Source organism: Pelobates fuscus, chromosome 12, assembly GCF_036172605.1.
Source record: "Pelobates fuscus isolate aPelFus1 chromosome 12, aPelFus1.pri, whole genome shotgun sequence".
NCBI lineage: Eukaryota > Metazoa > Chordata > Amphibia > Anura > Pelobatidae > Pelobates > Pelobates fuscus.
The window spans coordinates 60,554,156-60,570,831 of NC_086328.1; the positions used below are offsets into that span (position 1 = coordinate 60,554,156).

A 16,676-nucleotide genomic window follows, 5' to 3' on the forward strand; every position below is an offset into this window, starting at 1 on the left:
TTGTACTCTGCTCCTTCTGCACGCACTGTGGGCCCCAACATTACTGCAGGGTGGTTTGCTCTTAAAAATGGTACGCGACAAGGGTGCCCACTCTCTCCCTTGTTGTATATTTTGTCCATTGAGCCTTTGGCTATTAATATCAGGAACAATCCACGAATTAGAGGTGTCCAAATGGACACTCTGGATGTCAAAATATCTCTTTATGCGGACGATGCGTTACTTACGCTCTCCTCTCCAGAGTCGTCTCTGAAATCCTTAATGTCTGAAATTGACAGATATTCCATTATTTCAAATTTTAAATTAAATATTAATAAATCCACAGTAATGTTCATGAATATGAGCAGTGAACAAGTCACAACCCTAGCCGACACTTACAAATTTATATGGACAGATTCAGAAATAAACTATTTGGGACTAGTTATAACTGCTAACCCAGCTGGGATAATGGAGAGGAATATTTTGATTTGCATTCGCAACATGAATCTTAAACTTAAAAAATTGAGAAATTTAGAAACTTCATGGCAGGGCAAAATCAACATTATAAACTCATATATTTTACCTAAATGGCTATACTTGTTCTCCATGATACCACTTACAGTCCCTGTACCCTGGTTGGCAATGATCCAATCTAGTTTTAACAATTTTATCTGGAACTATAAAAAACCCAGAATTACTCAAAAGATCCTAACTAAAAAGTTGAGCAATGGCGGTCTAAATTTCCCTAGCATTGTATATAGTTACCAAGCGAATATTATTAGGCATATTTATCTTCTCCAGGATCCTAAACAGGTTTCTGAGCCCTGGTATATTATAGAATCCAAAGTGGCTCATTTGGACAAATTACAACATTCTTTGTGGACAACTACAAAGACTTCCCTTAAAAACTCTCCCCTAACTAGCTCGTTGATATTATCCCAGATGCTGGGAGAATGGCTAAACATTAAGGAAAAACTAAACATTAATAATTCCATACCGAAAACATGTACGCTTGACATATTGGAATTATTGATAGAAGATTTCTCTTTAAAGCACTGGAATAATGTTGACAAACTGAGGATTGCAGACATAATGCAGGGAGATAAGATCGTACCTTTCCAAAGCATTATAGATACTTGCCATATTCCAGGCGGAGAAATCTTTACTTATCTTCGCTTAAAAAATTTCATCCACAAAAATGTTATTAATTCATCTAATATATTTGCAAAGAAATTGGAATTTATTTTTCGAAGCCAAGCCATTAGAAAGATTTCGTCTGTGGCAGCGTCCTTGTTGGAGCTGCTTAAAGAATCCCCTCACAGATTGATTAAAAGGTGGGAACTAGAATTGGATTTGCAGATTTCTGTAGAGGAGTGGAACTCCTCTCTAACTATGGTAAATAAATACATACACTGCCTTAATCTGTCTGAGTGCCATTTTAAAGTTTTATATAGATGGTACTATACTCCAGCCAGACTGGCCAGAATATACGATTCTACTGATCCAACGTGTTGGAGATGTGGAAGTCAGCCAGGTACTTATATACATATATGGTGGACCTGTCCTGCGGTTAAATATTTGTGGATATGGACGTTTAATATCTTTACTGCCATGACGACAAATAGAATTGAGGAAAATGCCGCTGCGGCCCTCTTACATCTAAACCTGACTTTCAATTCCCAGAAGGATGTTTGTTTTGCCATTCATTGCCTAGTCGCTGTTAAAATTATTATTGCGCGACATTGGAAATCATCAAAGCCGTTTGACAAGCGACTATTGATTGACCAGATCATGTTCCAAATGTCAATGGAATATGCGCTGATCAACAATTCGACTTTTATGTCGAAGAAGCAACAATGGTACAAAGATTGGTTAAAAAAATACAAGGGCTTATTCGGACACTCTTCTAGCTAGATAGTTTATTATATTTGTGAAGTATTTGTTGGCCTTACTAAGGGATAAATCAAACAGAATATAAAATAGATGTGGATCTAAATATATGATTATGTGCTCTAAATTATCTGCTCCAAAATTTGGTGATGGTTTTTTTTTTTTTTTTTATTTATTGTATTTTTGTTATTTATGCTGGTTCATATGGGATCATTGTGACACTATCTTTCTGTACAATGCCAAATAATGAGTAATAATTTATTCAAATAATTTATTCAAATATTCATTTATTTGTTTGTAACACTGTATATGAATTGAATCTTTTAAGACCCAGCATAATTGTCTTTTACTGTGAAAAAGGAAAATGTTTCAATAAAAATTTATTAAAAAAAAAGAATTGTAGTAGACTGAATATTGAATTGCAAAATTTAGGCAACAGTAGCTCATTGAAAAAAAAAAAATCAACTCAGTTATAAGCATACACTGTTATAACAACTTGGCTCTTGTTGTAGTAATTTTGCATTTCAGATTTCATTTTACCACAATCATGTGTTAAGTGCATAAACCACTAGATATTGACTTATTTTGTGTATGTTTTTGTTTAATGTTTACAGTATATTACATTTATTCAATAAAAAAAATAATAATCCAAAAAAAAAAAAAATATTACAGTCCAAAAAGTTATTTTTTTTGTTAAATGCAAGCTATTGTGACACCAGATATGAGTGGTGGCACTGGGCAAGTGGGCACAGTTTACGCTGTGAGCCTGACACACACGCTGGCAGACAACTAACTGCTATTCAATCTATTACAGTCAAAATTGTATTTTTTTTTTAAATGTACACTACTGTTACACCAGATATGAGTTGCACTGGTGTGACACTGTGCCCTGGCAGGCCCTGAAACGCACACTAGTGAAGGAAACTGACTGCTATTATATTACAGTCCAAAAAGTTATTTTTTGTTAAATGCAAGCTATTGTGACACCAGTGAGTGAGTGGTGGCACTGGGCAAGTGGGCACAGTATATGCTGTGAGCCTGACACAGGCTGGCAGGCAGGCAACTGCAATTACATTACACAGAAAAAAAAGCAGACTGATGTTCTGGCACTAAAAAGGGCTTTTTGGGGTGCTGTCCTTACAGCAGAGATCGGATGAGTCCTTCAGGACTGTAGTGGACACTGAATACACTAGCCTGGCTATCAATTTCCCTATCAAATCAGCAGCAGCTACACTGTCCCTCCTCTCACTAAGAATGCAGTTTCACAATGAATGTAAAATGGATGCTGTCCAGGAGGTGGGAGGGTCTGGGAGGGAGGGTCTGCTGCTGATTGGCTGGAATGTGTCTGCTGACTGTGAGGTACAGGGTCAAAGTTTACTGAATGATGACGAATAGGGGGCGGACCGAACAGCGCATGTGTTAGCCGTCCGTGGCGAATGCGAACAAGCGATGTTCGCCGGGAACTATTCGCCAGCGAACAGTTCGGGACATCACTAATTATTATATATGTTTTGTCTATATTTTATACATATTAGTATTGATATTTATACAAATCAAATCAGGAACCAATATTTATCATTACATAAGTAGGAAGCATTTAAATGCCCTCTATATTTATCTCGGACTTAATTTAATATTTTATCAAACAAAACATACTTGAGGGATCTCAAAACATCAATTAGTCAGAGCCTGAACGCAATTATGGTGGTGTTATATGAATATCAAACAAGCATATGAATGCTTTCTACAATGCAAATGGGAACCAGCCAATGTAAAATGTAAAACACTCACTAGAAAAGCTACTGCAAACACCATAACTATAGCAGCATATTCCAATCCTATAAATATACTAATACACTGTACTATGTAGCCAGACAAAGGTTACAAGGAGAACTGCTATTCTTCTGAAAAATTACAACAAAAATAATCTCATTAGAACTAAATATAGCCTACATTGCATAACAATAAGCCAAGCTGCTTCTGGAGTTTAGTAATAAAGGCATGATGATTAGACATATACGTATCTACTATATTTATCATAAACATGATTAGAAATGTTGCCAAACAAATTAAATGATAACTAGTATCCAACAGGGCATATTAAGCACTTGTATGAGTATTTAACAAGCATGTTAATTTTCTCTAATGTGCACTAACAGACAGACTGATAGACAGCACATATAAGGGAAATTGCTGCCTACTCTATCATCTATGAACATAAAAAAAAAAATGATGAAATAATTGCCACTTGCCTATCTAGTAAGGAGACCTATTGTAGTGAACATCATGAACTATATTAGTAAGCAGTAGTATTCTAGTATAAACTGTGGTCATCTTTCAGTGGTTCTTGAATACCGACGAAGGCTCCCCCTGGCTGTTAGCATACGAATGTTCCGCCTGTTCGGTAGTCTATGTCTCCTGAACGCCGTTCTCATAACCGTTCGTGAAGTTAGATGGCAGCGGTATCAGTTTACCGGGTGTTCGTGGAGTTGTGTAGCCGAAAACCGTTTCATGTCATCGACGACCATATACCACTGCCCGCGTTCAAGAGACAAGATGGCCGCCATTTGTTTGCACGCATGTGTTCAGCTATTCGAACGGCGACCACACAGGGGAACCACTTTACTTAACAAGCAATTTGCATTTAACAGCCAGGGGTGGTCGGTTGTTAAAAGATGCGAACATATGGACCACACAGATGGGGTTTCGGTATACGAACGGGGGTGGGTACGGACAGCCAACTAAAGGAAATGAAAAAATATATATAACAAGCGTTCATTCCGCTTCAATGACAACAAGGGGGCAGAGTTGAGATATTGTGGGCACTCGCACCTCATAACTTCTTCCCCCTGCGCAGCTGGGTCTGAGTGAGCTGGGAGGAAGTAACAAGCAGATTAGAAGGCTAAAAGGCTGCAGCGCACAACCGAGCCCCTCATGGCACATGTCCATGGGCCACTTGATGGACCTTCACCCAGGTTACCAACCTATACGGTGTGATTGCACCACCGCTAGTACCTGTTTTTTTTTTTTTTGCATACCCTGGGAACACTGGATTGTACCCCTAGGGGTATTCATACCATGGGTTGGGAACCCCTGCTGTAGATGCTTCTGTTTTATTGGTTGGAAAAGGTTTGGTTGAACAGGGACATTACCTGCTAGCACATGCTCCAACATGTGGGATTCTGAGGTGTGCCTACCACCCATTATTATTGAAAATGTATTTTGTTATACCAGTCACAGAAATGTTAATCTCCAAACACTGATTGACATCTGGTGGTCTATTTTCTCTCAGGTATGGGACATCATTGGTCGCTCTTTAGTGGTGGATGAAAAAGAGGACGATCTTGGACAAGAGGATCATCCTCTGTCTAAAATAACTGGAAACTCAGGCAAACGGTAAGAAATATGTTAATAAACAACAAATCACAAAGTGTAAATTATTCACTAGGGGTTTATTCACTTAACAACCAGTGTGGAGAATTGACCAGCGAAATTCAAGACCAAAATACCTGAACATAAAAAAAGAATGTGCTGCATCATTAATTTTAGTTAAAGCTAAAAAAAATTAAATACCATTATTTACATATATATATGTTATACTGTCTACCTTAAATAGAAGAAAGGTCCAGGCACGCCAAGGTACAAACCAGGCAATTTTATTGAACCCACTCCATCACAGTGGTTTCAATAAAATTGCCTGGTTTGTACCTTGGAATGCCTGGACCTTTCTTCTCTTTTTGTAACTCAGCATTTGGTCTCTAGTACTGAGACTGTCCGAGTTTCACCCAGCTACATACTGCTTAAAGGGACAGAGTGCAATTCCACACCCTACCATAAATACAGTCTACCTTAAGCACAATGTGTCTGGGTGCTAAAGATCTATTGTGCTTTCATGGCATTCCAAAGTGTATAAAAAAAAATCTTTAATTCAAAGTGAAAATTTATATGACGATCAGCGTTTCAACCCCACCTGGGCCTTTATAAAGATCAAGTATAACAAAACAAATATGTATACTATTAAATTTAAAGGAACACTATAGGGTTAGGTATACAATGCAGTATTAGAGGGTTCTGGTATACCTAATGTATGCACAGAGGAGAGGGAGTCTAACTAACACTGAGTCGCTCACACTGTAAACAAATAGGGATTTACAAAAACCTATAAACAGTAATAAGAAAACAACACTCTAAGAAATAGTGCGTGAAAACCAGGAGCTGACTCGTGATAATGGCTTGATGGGACAGTAAAAAATCCCATGGGATTTGTAGAGACTTGAAAAATTGCAAATATATATAAAAAATAAAAGGAATATATAACTGGATGTTAAAATTAAGTACTGTGCCTTTAAGAAATTTAATATAGAAGCTTTAGTTATAAAAATAAAAAATACAAATCAGAAATAGAAAATAAAATTGGTAGAAATCGGAGTAAAGATGGTAAAATATGCACATAGAGGATGGAAAAAATAATAATATAAGAATAAGAGAACTATTGAATCGGTTTGCAATGGATGAATGTACAGTGTTAGTGTCTCTATCCCTGAAGGGTGCAGGGTAAATGACACTTTCACTGAATAATATACTTTGTATCAGCAAAGATAAAAATATGTAATGAAATAGCAACACTGTATATGGAACTGTTTGCTTAAGCAATAAATGTATCGCTATAGACTGAAGTTAATTGCAGAAACTGGATCAAATATAAAAAACAGTTTATTAAACAATAAAAGATTATTTGTGGTCGGTTAATATCGTATAGTGAAATACCTTGTGATTGGGATTAAGTCGGTGTGGTGTGCCGGAACCGACGTAGAGGGTAGGCCTGAAAAAGAGGGCCCCCCTGAATGAATTGTATAAGAGGGAGAGGTGGGTGGGGTGAACAGCGTGCGTACGGCAGGTGGGAAGGGGGGGAGTAGCGTTTATATGGAACGCTTAACTCCTCCCACAAATACAGGCCTTACGGCCTTAAACTTGTGGTCGGTTAATATCGTATAGTGAAATACCTTGTGATTGAGATTAAGTCAGTGTGGTGTGCCGGAACCGACGTAGAGGGTAGGCCTGAAAAAGAGGGCAAAAGGAAATGCCAGAAAACACACTTATAGCACTATATAAAATCCGTTGTCTTGCTACTCATGCGTTGGAATGTTTCTGTATAATATAGCCGATTCCTAGTGCCTCTAATTGTTGTTCCGGCGTACTGCTACTGGATGTCGTGCTTATCGAATGGATGTGAAAAATAGGAGCCAGTGGTCCTACTTACTCTAATGACAGGAGTGTGAATGTAGAATCGTATTTATAAGTAGTTAGGGAATGATTAGTAGGTCAGGTGTCTTGATTGTCTGGTTTGAATTTTTTTGTGACGCGGTGTAGTGTTTGTGCCTTCTTAAATTTCCCTTGGGGAGACATGACTTACCTGTCTGATTGGTTATGATCGTGGAGTTGTAGGGTTCCCGAACCCTTGTATGGTTTCAGGCACATAGATTAAGAACTGGTTGTGTGGCGCGAATGCTGTTTTTAGGGAGTCTGATACTGCCCGGTATTCCCATCTGTGTACGTACGTTACTGTAGAGCGATAAACCAATTATCTTTTGATATCTTGTGTAAAAACGGGGTATGGTTTGAAAGGCTTGTCAGAAACGTGTATGTCAGTTTGGAATAGTGCGATCGTGTGCGTATGAAGGTTGGAATAAAAGGTGGCAAAAATGTAGAAAAGACTACAGGGTGATCAGCATGCCTGTGGAAGTCATGCTCCACTGATTCTTGGAAGAACATCACAATTCTGAAATATGTATCTAAGAGCAAACGAATAATGTTCCAGATGATAACTTGTGTCGAGCCCCAACAGCCGAGTGACTGGAAGGGGATGCTAAAATGCGGATTATGCTCGAGAGATGTGAGTTGGGTGAGGTACGAGACTGAGCGACTCTTGGATAATCGGCCCTAATAGACACGAAAATGCTGCAATCCCTCGTCCGACGTTGCCTGTGCAGGACATCCTGAAAAAGAACATGCCAACAACAATGAACTCAAATAACAACAATACGGTTAAGTAAAATAGAACTGGCTGGCAAACTAGTGCCGAAGCGAAAAGCTCACTACCCCGTGACAAGTGAGGCCCTGCTAGTAGCCAAGCGGCTGGTGAGAGGCTCTACCTATGATTTGGGCGTGGGGCTCGAGCCACTAGCGTGGTGGCGGGGTGGTGGCCTCTCGGTGACAGTAAAGATCCAAAAACGTGTGGCCGTGTGAGGTGAGGCCCTAACTATAAACCCGATAGGTGGGTGAATGCGAGGCACTAACTATGATTTGGGCCGAGGGGCGAAAATCTCCGTGTTGAGATTGGGGAGTTGGCCTCGTGGGACCAGCTACGTTGTACAGCTGAGGCCAGCTCCTAACCCTAGATAGCCAGTTCTCTGACCCTAGACGGGGGCTTGACGGGGTGTTTGGTAACCCAAGATGTGGATAATGATAGGTACCCGGAGATTCCCAGACAGAGACAGAGGAAACGAAGGGAGAGGAAGGAGGAAAAAAGAAGAGGAAAGGAACTGAAGTCGAGGGAAGGAAAATAACGTGCCGTACAGCAAAGTACTATGGAGATATAGCTGATAGAACAGTATCGATAGACCCTGAGGGTGCTGAAGATTCTCGTGATGAAAACTAAATAAACCTGACAGGAGATGAAAGAAGGTGTTGTGCAGCTGACGGAAAGAGGAGGGTGAAATTAGCAAGATAGTGAGTAACAAAACGAATGTTACGGGTAGCGAGTACGAATGAAGAGTTGTCGAGTGGAGCCGTGGCCTGATGAGGCAAGGCAGGAATCAAGCCCCCGCACCCCAAAACCCAATCGTGTAACAACGTGGCCTAGTAGAGGCAGTTGTTTGGAAACAAAACGAAAGTAAACCTGATGGAACCAGGTGACAAATCGATTGACTAAAGGCCAATTGCATAACAATTGTAGGAAATGGAAACAAAAACACATTTATACCTGTAAGAAACAGGCGACAATAGCGAACCAGTAATTGTCTACTGATAGCAGATGACAACAATAGTAATTGTGAAACTAACGTAACATTTGATTGTCACCTACAATTACACGTATGAAAAACATTTACCTGAAAGTCTCGCCTGCACAGTATAACTTACAGAGCAGTCCCCCAACGAGGGTATTACATAAATTACCACCCTAGCCAAAGCTGAGAGTAATAGGACAGGCAGTCCAATAACAGTGAAAGAATGGTTATCCACACGGTGAAGCGGCTGAATAATAGATAACCTTAGGTATAACATTAATATTTGCGAGCTTACGTAATCGTAATTGAGACAGGCAATTGTACAGTCAGCTGATCAGTCTGAGTCAACCGTGACTTAAACACCAACGGAATTACCTACAACGTAAGACCACAATAAATAAAAAAAAACATTTGAAGACCTGTTTAAACCATGTTATTAATGTATCACACCGGTGTTTGGTTGCAGCCAAAACAGTGAGACTGAAGGTTACAGAAAATTACAAAATTGCTAAGGAAAACGCTGAAATCCCAAATATACCGACCGAATAAAGGTCGCAATGTAACAGGTGCAAATGCGAGAAGAAAACTATGGAAGTGGTACCTGCAACAAACATAGTTACGCATAAATATACAGACACAATTGATAATAAATACCAAAACAAATAGTCTGCTGAAATGTAACCTGATTGCCGTTCTCATACGAATCGTGTTGTCTGTGAGTGTCAAGCGTTCACGCGCTAGACCGTTAGTGAGCTTGAGCGTATAAAATATAGGTCGATACCCCATCGTGTAACAACGTGGCCTTGTCGAGGCAGTTGTTTGAAATGTGGACGAAACTTAATTGTACCTGATAGAAATAGGCGACAATAGCGAACTAGTGATTGTCTAATGATGACACCTGGAGACAAAACAAGCCAGTAATTGATTGGCGATAGAATGCTGTCATGAACCTGAAATCAAGGTGTAGTTAAAAAAAAAAAAAAAAAAAAAAGAAAGGACACCCTACAATCCAGGCCTCTAAACGGAATCAAATTAAGCCGAACATGTAAAAGTAACGCAGTTGGTCATACGAGTAGAAGATAGTAGGGAATATATATTAAGCATTCCGTGATATTACATATAGAATAATAACCAAAGGTCCTGTGCATACAAAAGAGACTAAGGACATTAACTAAAATTCCCCTATAAGGTGACAACCCTAAAATAGTAGTAAAGATGGAAGGAAAACGGTGAAGGAATGAAGGGAGTCACAGGAGTTTAGGATGTTGGTTGCGAGATTATGTGCGTTGATTATAACGTGAAACAAGTAGTCGAGTGACGCCGTGGCCTGACGCGGCAAGGCGAGTAAACAACATTTGTATGTTAACAACCCCTGTAAGTTAATTATAAATTAATGGAGTAACAACCGAGTGGTAGTAAATGAATGAAAGGAGGGGATTTTAATCCATGCCCCATATGTTACTGTAAACTGTCCAAATGGTTGACAGAGAGTAATACATTACAAACAGCAGTAGTCTTCATTGTCTAATTTAAACACAAAGTGTAGTAAATCCATGAATTGACCAATGATATTGCCAGACAGTGAAACGTTACATCTGTTAGCGAGGAAAAATGGATTAACCCTTAGAATAACCGAACTAGAAATATAACAATTAATTCCTACGAATGCATAATCCAGTGCGGTGTCAGACATTGAGAATTATTACATGGAAGTGCCAATGAAGATACACCCAAAACAGGACGAGATGTCAGGCAAATTCAAAAGGTAATGCTCTCCCACCCACATAGCAATTGCACTATGTCCAAACGTATGCGAAGGAAATAGGCAACAGCTGTCAGCTGGGAAGCATTGATCGCTGTAAAATAAAGCAATTGCAGGAAACTTGAAAGCAAATCAAATAGAGTTGTATTGAATAAATAGAAAAAACGGAAAGGTAACATGTATGCAAGGCTGAATCATCAGCTTATGGCATTACTGTAAAATCCAAGAAATGCTGCACATATATGAATTACTGACCCTTATATTCAACCAACAGAGCTGTATGTATATACTATATGTATAGCAGGCATTGATAAATTAGTCAAACAGACAATGAAAGATTCCAAATAAACCCCTGGGCAATTTAGCAAGAATATGCCAAAGTGATAATGTTTGAGTGAGTGCAGAGCACACAGATGTCCGCATTTTATTTATTTATTTTTTTCCCCAGGATGCACTAAAGCAATGTATGCACCTGCTAGACAGCCAGCATTACCTGCATTGGCAGAGGACACAACTCGCATCATTATCTCAATTCCAAACATGCAAAGTCTCTACAGGGAGCATGATTACTGGAAAGGGACATGGAATTCTGTTAAGGGGGCAGTGAATATGGGGAACAGACTGCAGGTTTGCATATACGTGGCACAGGGTGATAGCGAAGTAACTAACTTGAGTAGAGTTAGTGACTTGTTAATTTGAACAATAATTGCATGTGTATAAAACAACCTACGTACATACAAGCTAAATATACGACGAAATGTACTAAAGTACGGTTGATTTGTAAAACGGAACCCGCTTGAGCATAACCAGATACCCAAATTGAACGAAGGAATTAATATATAACGAAACGAATAATTCCTGTAATTGCTGTATCGTATATTTAGAGAACGTAAATTGAACGGTGCCGAACGGTGAGAATAGCCGAAACGTGGCTATTCTCACCGATTACCTGCGTTCGTTAGTTAGAGGTTTTGAGCGTCCGTGCGAATGAAGGCCAGCGGGAAAGCAGCGAGGAATGTCGGGACCGGAAGCGCTGCTGAGGAACCGGAAGTCCTGTCGACGAGAGGGAAGCGAGCATTCCAAGGTGAACAGCGTGCGTACGGCAGGTAAGAAGGGGGGGAGTAGCGTTTATATGGAACGCTTAACTCCTCCCACAAATACAGGCCTTACGGCCTTAAACATATAAAAATCCATAAAATACAGATCAGGAACAGTTCATGATGGTATTACCAGTCTTATGAGTATCAAATGATGGTATGAACCCTCGGATCAGCTTAAGATGGATGTAGATTGAGTTGTGCAAACTCGCCTCCTGAATGCAACTGCCGGTGAGGACAGCGTGCGTCTGTGTGTATGTCCCAACAGATCCTCACTCCAGGGGACGGACAGAACAGACGATTTCGGTAGATAGGTTTACCAAGGGTTCTTTGTGTGGAGTGATCTGCTGGTTAGGTGGATATGTATCCTGCTTTGTTAGTCTGTCTTACGCGTTTCGTAGGTTAAGCCCTACTTCTTCAGAGACGGAATGTGGTCTAATGCTTCAGTCTATCTTTATATACAAATACTTTGATTGCTAATTTTAATTGCTAATAAAAATATTTCATAGTGATACAAGTATTCAGTGCATAAATTACAGTTACATTCAAAGTGTTAAATGGTATACATATCGCTGCATAAATTGATTGTATAATAATCCAACATTAACCCCTTAACGATGAGTGACGGACGAGGTCCGTCACTCAGGGAATTGCCATAACGACGAGTGACGGACCTCGCCCGTCACCCATTAAAATTAACCCCAGGGAGGGGGCGTGGTCTGCAGCCGAGCGAGCTGGACGTGTCTGGCTAGAGCTCCGCTGTAACCACAGTGCCAACAGCATACAAAAGCTGAAAATCTATCCTATTTTGGCCTACCAGCACGGGGGACCGGGATGGATAAACGGACCCAAAGAAAGCAGGTGAAAAAACCCTCGGAATCGGTGACATCGGTTCCCGAAATGTTTGCGGCCACACGTGCCGCGAGACTTTCCACCCAAGATGGCGGTCGGGACGGCATGGGAACGCCTCACTCTCCTGCGAGCCCTGGTAGTGGTGTCGCTGCGGGGACATCGGACACGGATACCAGCCAAATATTAGCCAAGCTATCAGAGGTACGCTCTTACCTGGCCACAGAAATCGTCCGTACTACAACGGAAGTGAAGGCCGAGATCCAGGCCCTGGGTACGAGGACGGCGGCACTCGAACAAAGGATGGAGTCTACTGTGCTGGCCCACAACGAGTCGGCTGCTCAAATAAATACCCTGACATCCCAATTACAGATGGCTGCGGCGGCGATCGACGACCTGGGTAACAGGTCGCGACGGAATAATATCCGTCTCCGTGGCCTTCCGGAGCAGGAGGGGGAAGGGTCCCTAGTGGAGGTGGTCTCGAATATCTTTAAAACGCTTCTCCCCGACGTGCCGGAACATCTATGGCACATCGAGCGGGCTCACCGTGCGCTTCGAGCCAGGAGGGCGGATGATAGGAGACCGAGTGACGTCATCATTAAATTCCTGTCCTTCCAGACAAAAGAGGCCTTAATGAAACGGGGCAGAGAAGGCCCAATTACTTACAAAGGGACAGACCTTGCCTTATATCAGGACATAACCCCTGCTACCCTGCGGAAAAGACGTGAATGGCGCCCTATAACCGAAATACTGCAGCAGGAGTCCATTAAATATGCATGGGGTCACCCTTTTCGGCTACTGGCCTTTAAAGATGGCCGCACGAAAGTTCTGCATGCTGATGGCGATCCGGCGATCTTCCTGTCGGAGCTCGGGATCCGTCTTCCGGAGGGTTTCGCAGTTCTGAAGTCGTCGGCGGAGGTCCTTCCTGCCCTGCCACGTGAGTGGTATGCGGCGGGCGAATGATGTAGGCCCATCTAATGCGGCACTGGGTGAGCGGTCGGCGGATCAGGGCGGTGAGCTTTTCCGGGTGGGCCCTTGTTGTTTGTGAGGGAGGGTTGCGGGGATTCCTTATCCTCCACCATTTTTGTTTTCACCCGGGTTTCAGGGGTCCCTTATAGGGTCGCCCCAACGCGGCTTTTCTTCTTTTTGTCGGGGGGGTTACTATGTTTGGGGTGGGCTAGGGATTTCCCCCACTCCCACAAGTTCATCATCACACCCCATACCGTTCCTTTTGTTTTGGCCCTTAACCCATATGCACTTCTGTGACCCCGGGAAGGGGGGCGATCGAGGGCATGACGGCGGAGGGCTCTCCCTGATTAACCCCTGCAAGCTTGTGGCGGCACCGGGCGTATTGTTTACTTTTCATGGTTAACATTTGTTATATGCTGAACTTTTGTTTTGTATGCGGGGTACCTTAACTCTTATTTTAAGGGGTGGGGGGGTGGGTCGTCTGTTTTAGATTATGCACCGAGTGATAATTTTTACCGGGATATCCCTATCGAATTTACTATGCTTATGGCGCTCTGGGGGGTTGGAACCGGGATTCGAGGGGATATCACGGCTTATCTCCCGGCCTCTTTTTGGCCGACCATTGCAGAAATACAGTCCCTATGGCCGGTACTTCCCCCTCCCTCCGCTGGATGTATTATACCCCATCCCCCATTTTAGGTTCTCGGGTTTGTGCCCACTCGAGTCTGTTCCCTCCCGGATCTTCATGTTGGGGGCGGTACTCCCTCGGGGGTGGCGGGAGGGCTTAAATTTTTCTCTGCCTTGGGCTGTTATACGCCCCAGGCCTGCTACGTTATATCATATTATGTTATAGTACGATACGTGTTGTGCCCTGTTTCTGACCCACTAGCGGTTCCGGGACCTGGCGCTTGGGTACCCGTGTCCCCCCCCCCTCCCCCCACCATACGCCCCTCATCCTTGAGATCATCCATCCCACTCCGATGCATTTTCTTAACTGTTCCTCCCCTCCCCGCTCGCTTATCAGGTTTCGGTGGGGGTTATCCCTCCTGGGAACGGGGGAAGAGGGGAGCACAGGGTCTTTCACGGAGGTGGGCTGGCGGGACGGGGTAGGGGGCCTCCCTGCCGGACCTTGGGACCGGGCTGGTTTTGGCGGGATCATAATACATATTGTTTATTTTTGTATCGTTTTTCTTGCATAAGTTATTCGTATGGGCACCCTGTGGGTGCCCGTTCTTCGTTGGTCTATGTTTTTGCTACTCTGGAGCCTTTTATGGACTTTGGAGGAGCTTCAACGTATTCCCCTTTTGACCCTGGCTACGAGTAAGACCAGGAGTTTGTTATTTATGTTGCTCTTTATCTCTGTTTCTGCTTCTCTTTCTCCCTTTCCCTCTCACCCTTTTTACCCTCCCCCCCCTCCCCCCCCCCCGTTCCTCTCTGGTATTCCCTCTGGGAGGGGACGTTGGTACAATTTGCGACGACACGATGCTCGGCCCTGGCCCAGGTGGCGTGGACAGATGCTCTACGACAACACTCTGTTTATTACTCGTTTATCACCGGCCTCTGGTGAAAATGGCTTGTAGGATAAGCCTCCCCCTTGATCCATATCAATGCCCCTGAAACTATTATCCCTGAACGTTAAGGGCCTAAACGCACCAAGTAAACGTCGCCTTATGTTTAGGGAACTTAAACGCATAAATCCGGATATAGCACTCCTGCAGGAGACACATATACCGACCTCAGCGAAGTTCGCTCTCAGGGACCATACCTTTCGGACTACCCACGAAGCAAGGGCATTAAACAAATGGAATGGGGTGGCGGTGCTTATACACCATAGATGCCCGCTTCGAGTGGGGACTGTCACAGCAGACCCGAGTGGGCGTTTTATATTAATATCTGGAACCCTGTATTCTCACACCATCCATATTCTGAATATTTACGCCCCTAACGATCCCTCTGTGGACTTCTGGGACACCATGACCCAGGTGGTGAACGGTTTGCCTCACGGCATGGTAATTGTGGGGGGCGACCTTAACGCTGCCCCGTGTCCTGCGGTAGACAGGAGCCTACGAGGCGGAATCCCGAGGTCACACGGGAGAGGTCCCGGCCGTGGTGGAGACTGTTCGCAGGGAATTGCTTGATTATTTCGCAAGGAATGCGTTTGCTGGCGTTCGACCGGCTACGGTGTGGGCCGCACACAAAGCGGTTATTAGGGGTATATTGATTCGCGAGGCCACCCTGAAGAAAAAACGTAAAACAAAACTGTTGTCTTCACAATTGGAGGCATTGGGGAAAGCTGAAGAAAAGCATAAGGCTCTCCCATCATCAGACACACTGGCGGATGTTCGAAACTTAAGATCCTCGGTCCGCGACACACTCATAGATGAGACCGCCAGGGCCATAACATGGTCCAAAAGGACCTTTTACGAGAAATCCAACAAAATGGATACACTGTTGGCCAGGTCTCTCCGCCCGAGACAGGGACACTCGCACATCACGAGAATTAAGGACGCCTCAGGTAAGTTCTGCACGGACCCCACTGAGATTGCCAGGGTCTTCACGGAGTATTATACCAACTTATATAATCATTCCAACTGAACTGCTTCGGACCTTCGACGAGAAGCACACGATACCCGTACCTTTCTGTCCCGCCTCGCCCTGTCAAAATTACGGGCCGAAGAATCAGCGGCTCTCGGAGCTCGCATAACCGCTGAGGAGATAGACGTTGCAATTTCAATGCTGAAAGGCAACAAAGCTCCAGGTCCGGATGGTTTTGAGGGTAGTTATTACAAGGTTTTTCGCGAGGAGCTAGTACCTTACTTGGAGTCGTGGTTTAATGACCTCATGGGGGGTGGCGTCCCGGACCGGGACATGTCGTTGGCGGATGTGGTACTACTACCAAAACCGGGCAAGGATGATCTCGTCCCGGGCAATTTCCGCCCGATCTCGTTGATCAATCACGACTCCAAGATCCTGGCGAAAATTTTGGCTAACCGACTAAAGGTGGCAAAAATGTAGAAAAGACTACAGGGTGATCAGCATGCCTGTGGAAGTCATGCTCCACTGATTCTTGGAAGAACGTCACAATTCTGAAATATGTATCTAAGAGCAAACGAATAATGTTCCAGA

At 43.0% G+C, this 16,676-nt stretch overlaps 1 protein-coding gene across 1 annotated transcript in view; it reads left to right on the top strand.

Annotated features, from left to right (window-relative positions):
* CCS (copper chaperone for superoxide dismutase) overlaps positions 1-16,676 on the top strand; it is a 392,297-nt gene that overhangs the window by 338,921 nt on the left and 36,700 nt on the right. Inside the window, exon 7 of the mRNA XM_063438512.1 lies at positions 5,159-5,262. Coding sequence (XP_063294582.1) covers positions 5,159-5,262 — 104 coding nt within the window. The remainder of the gene's footprint in view (positions 1-5,158; positions 5,263-16,676) is intronic.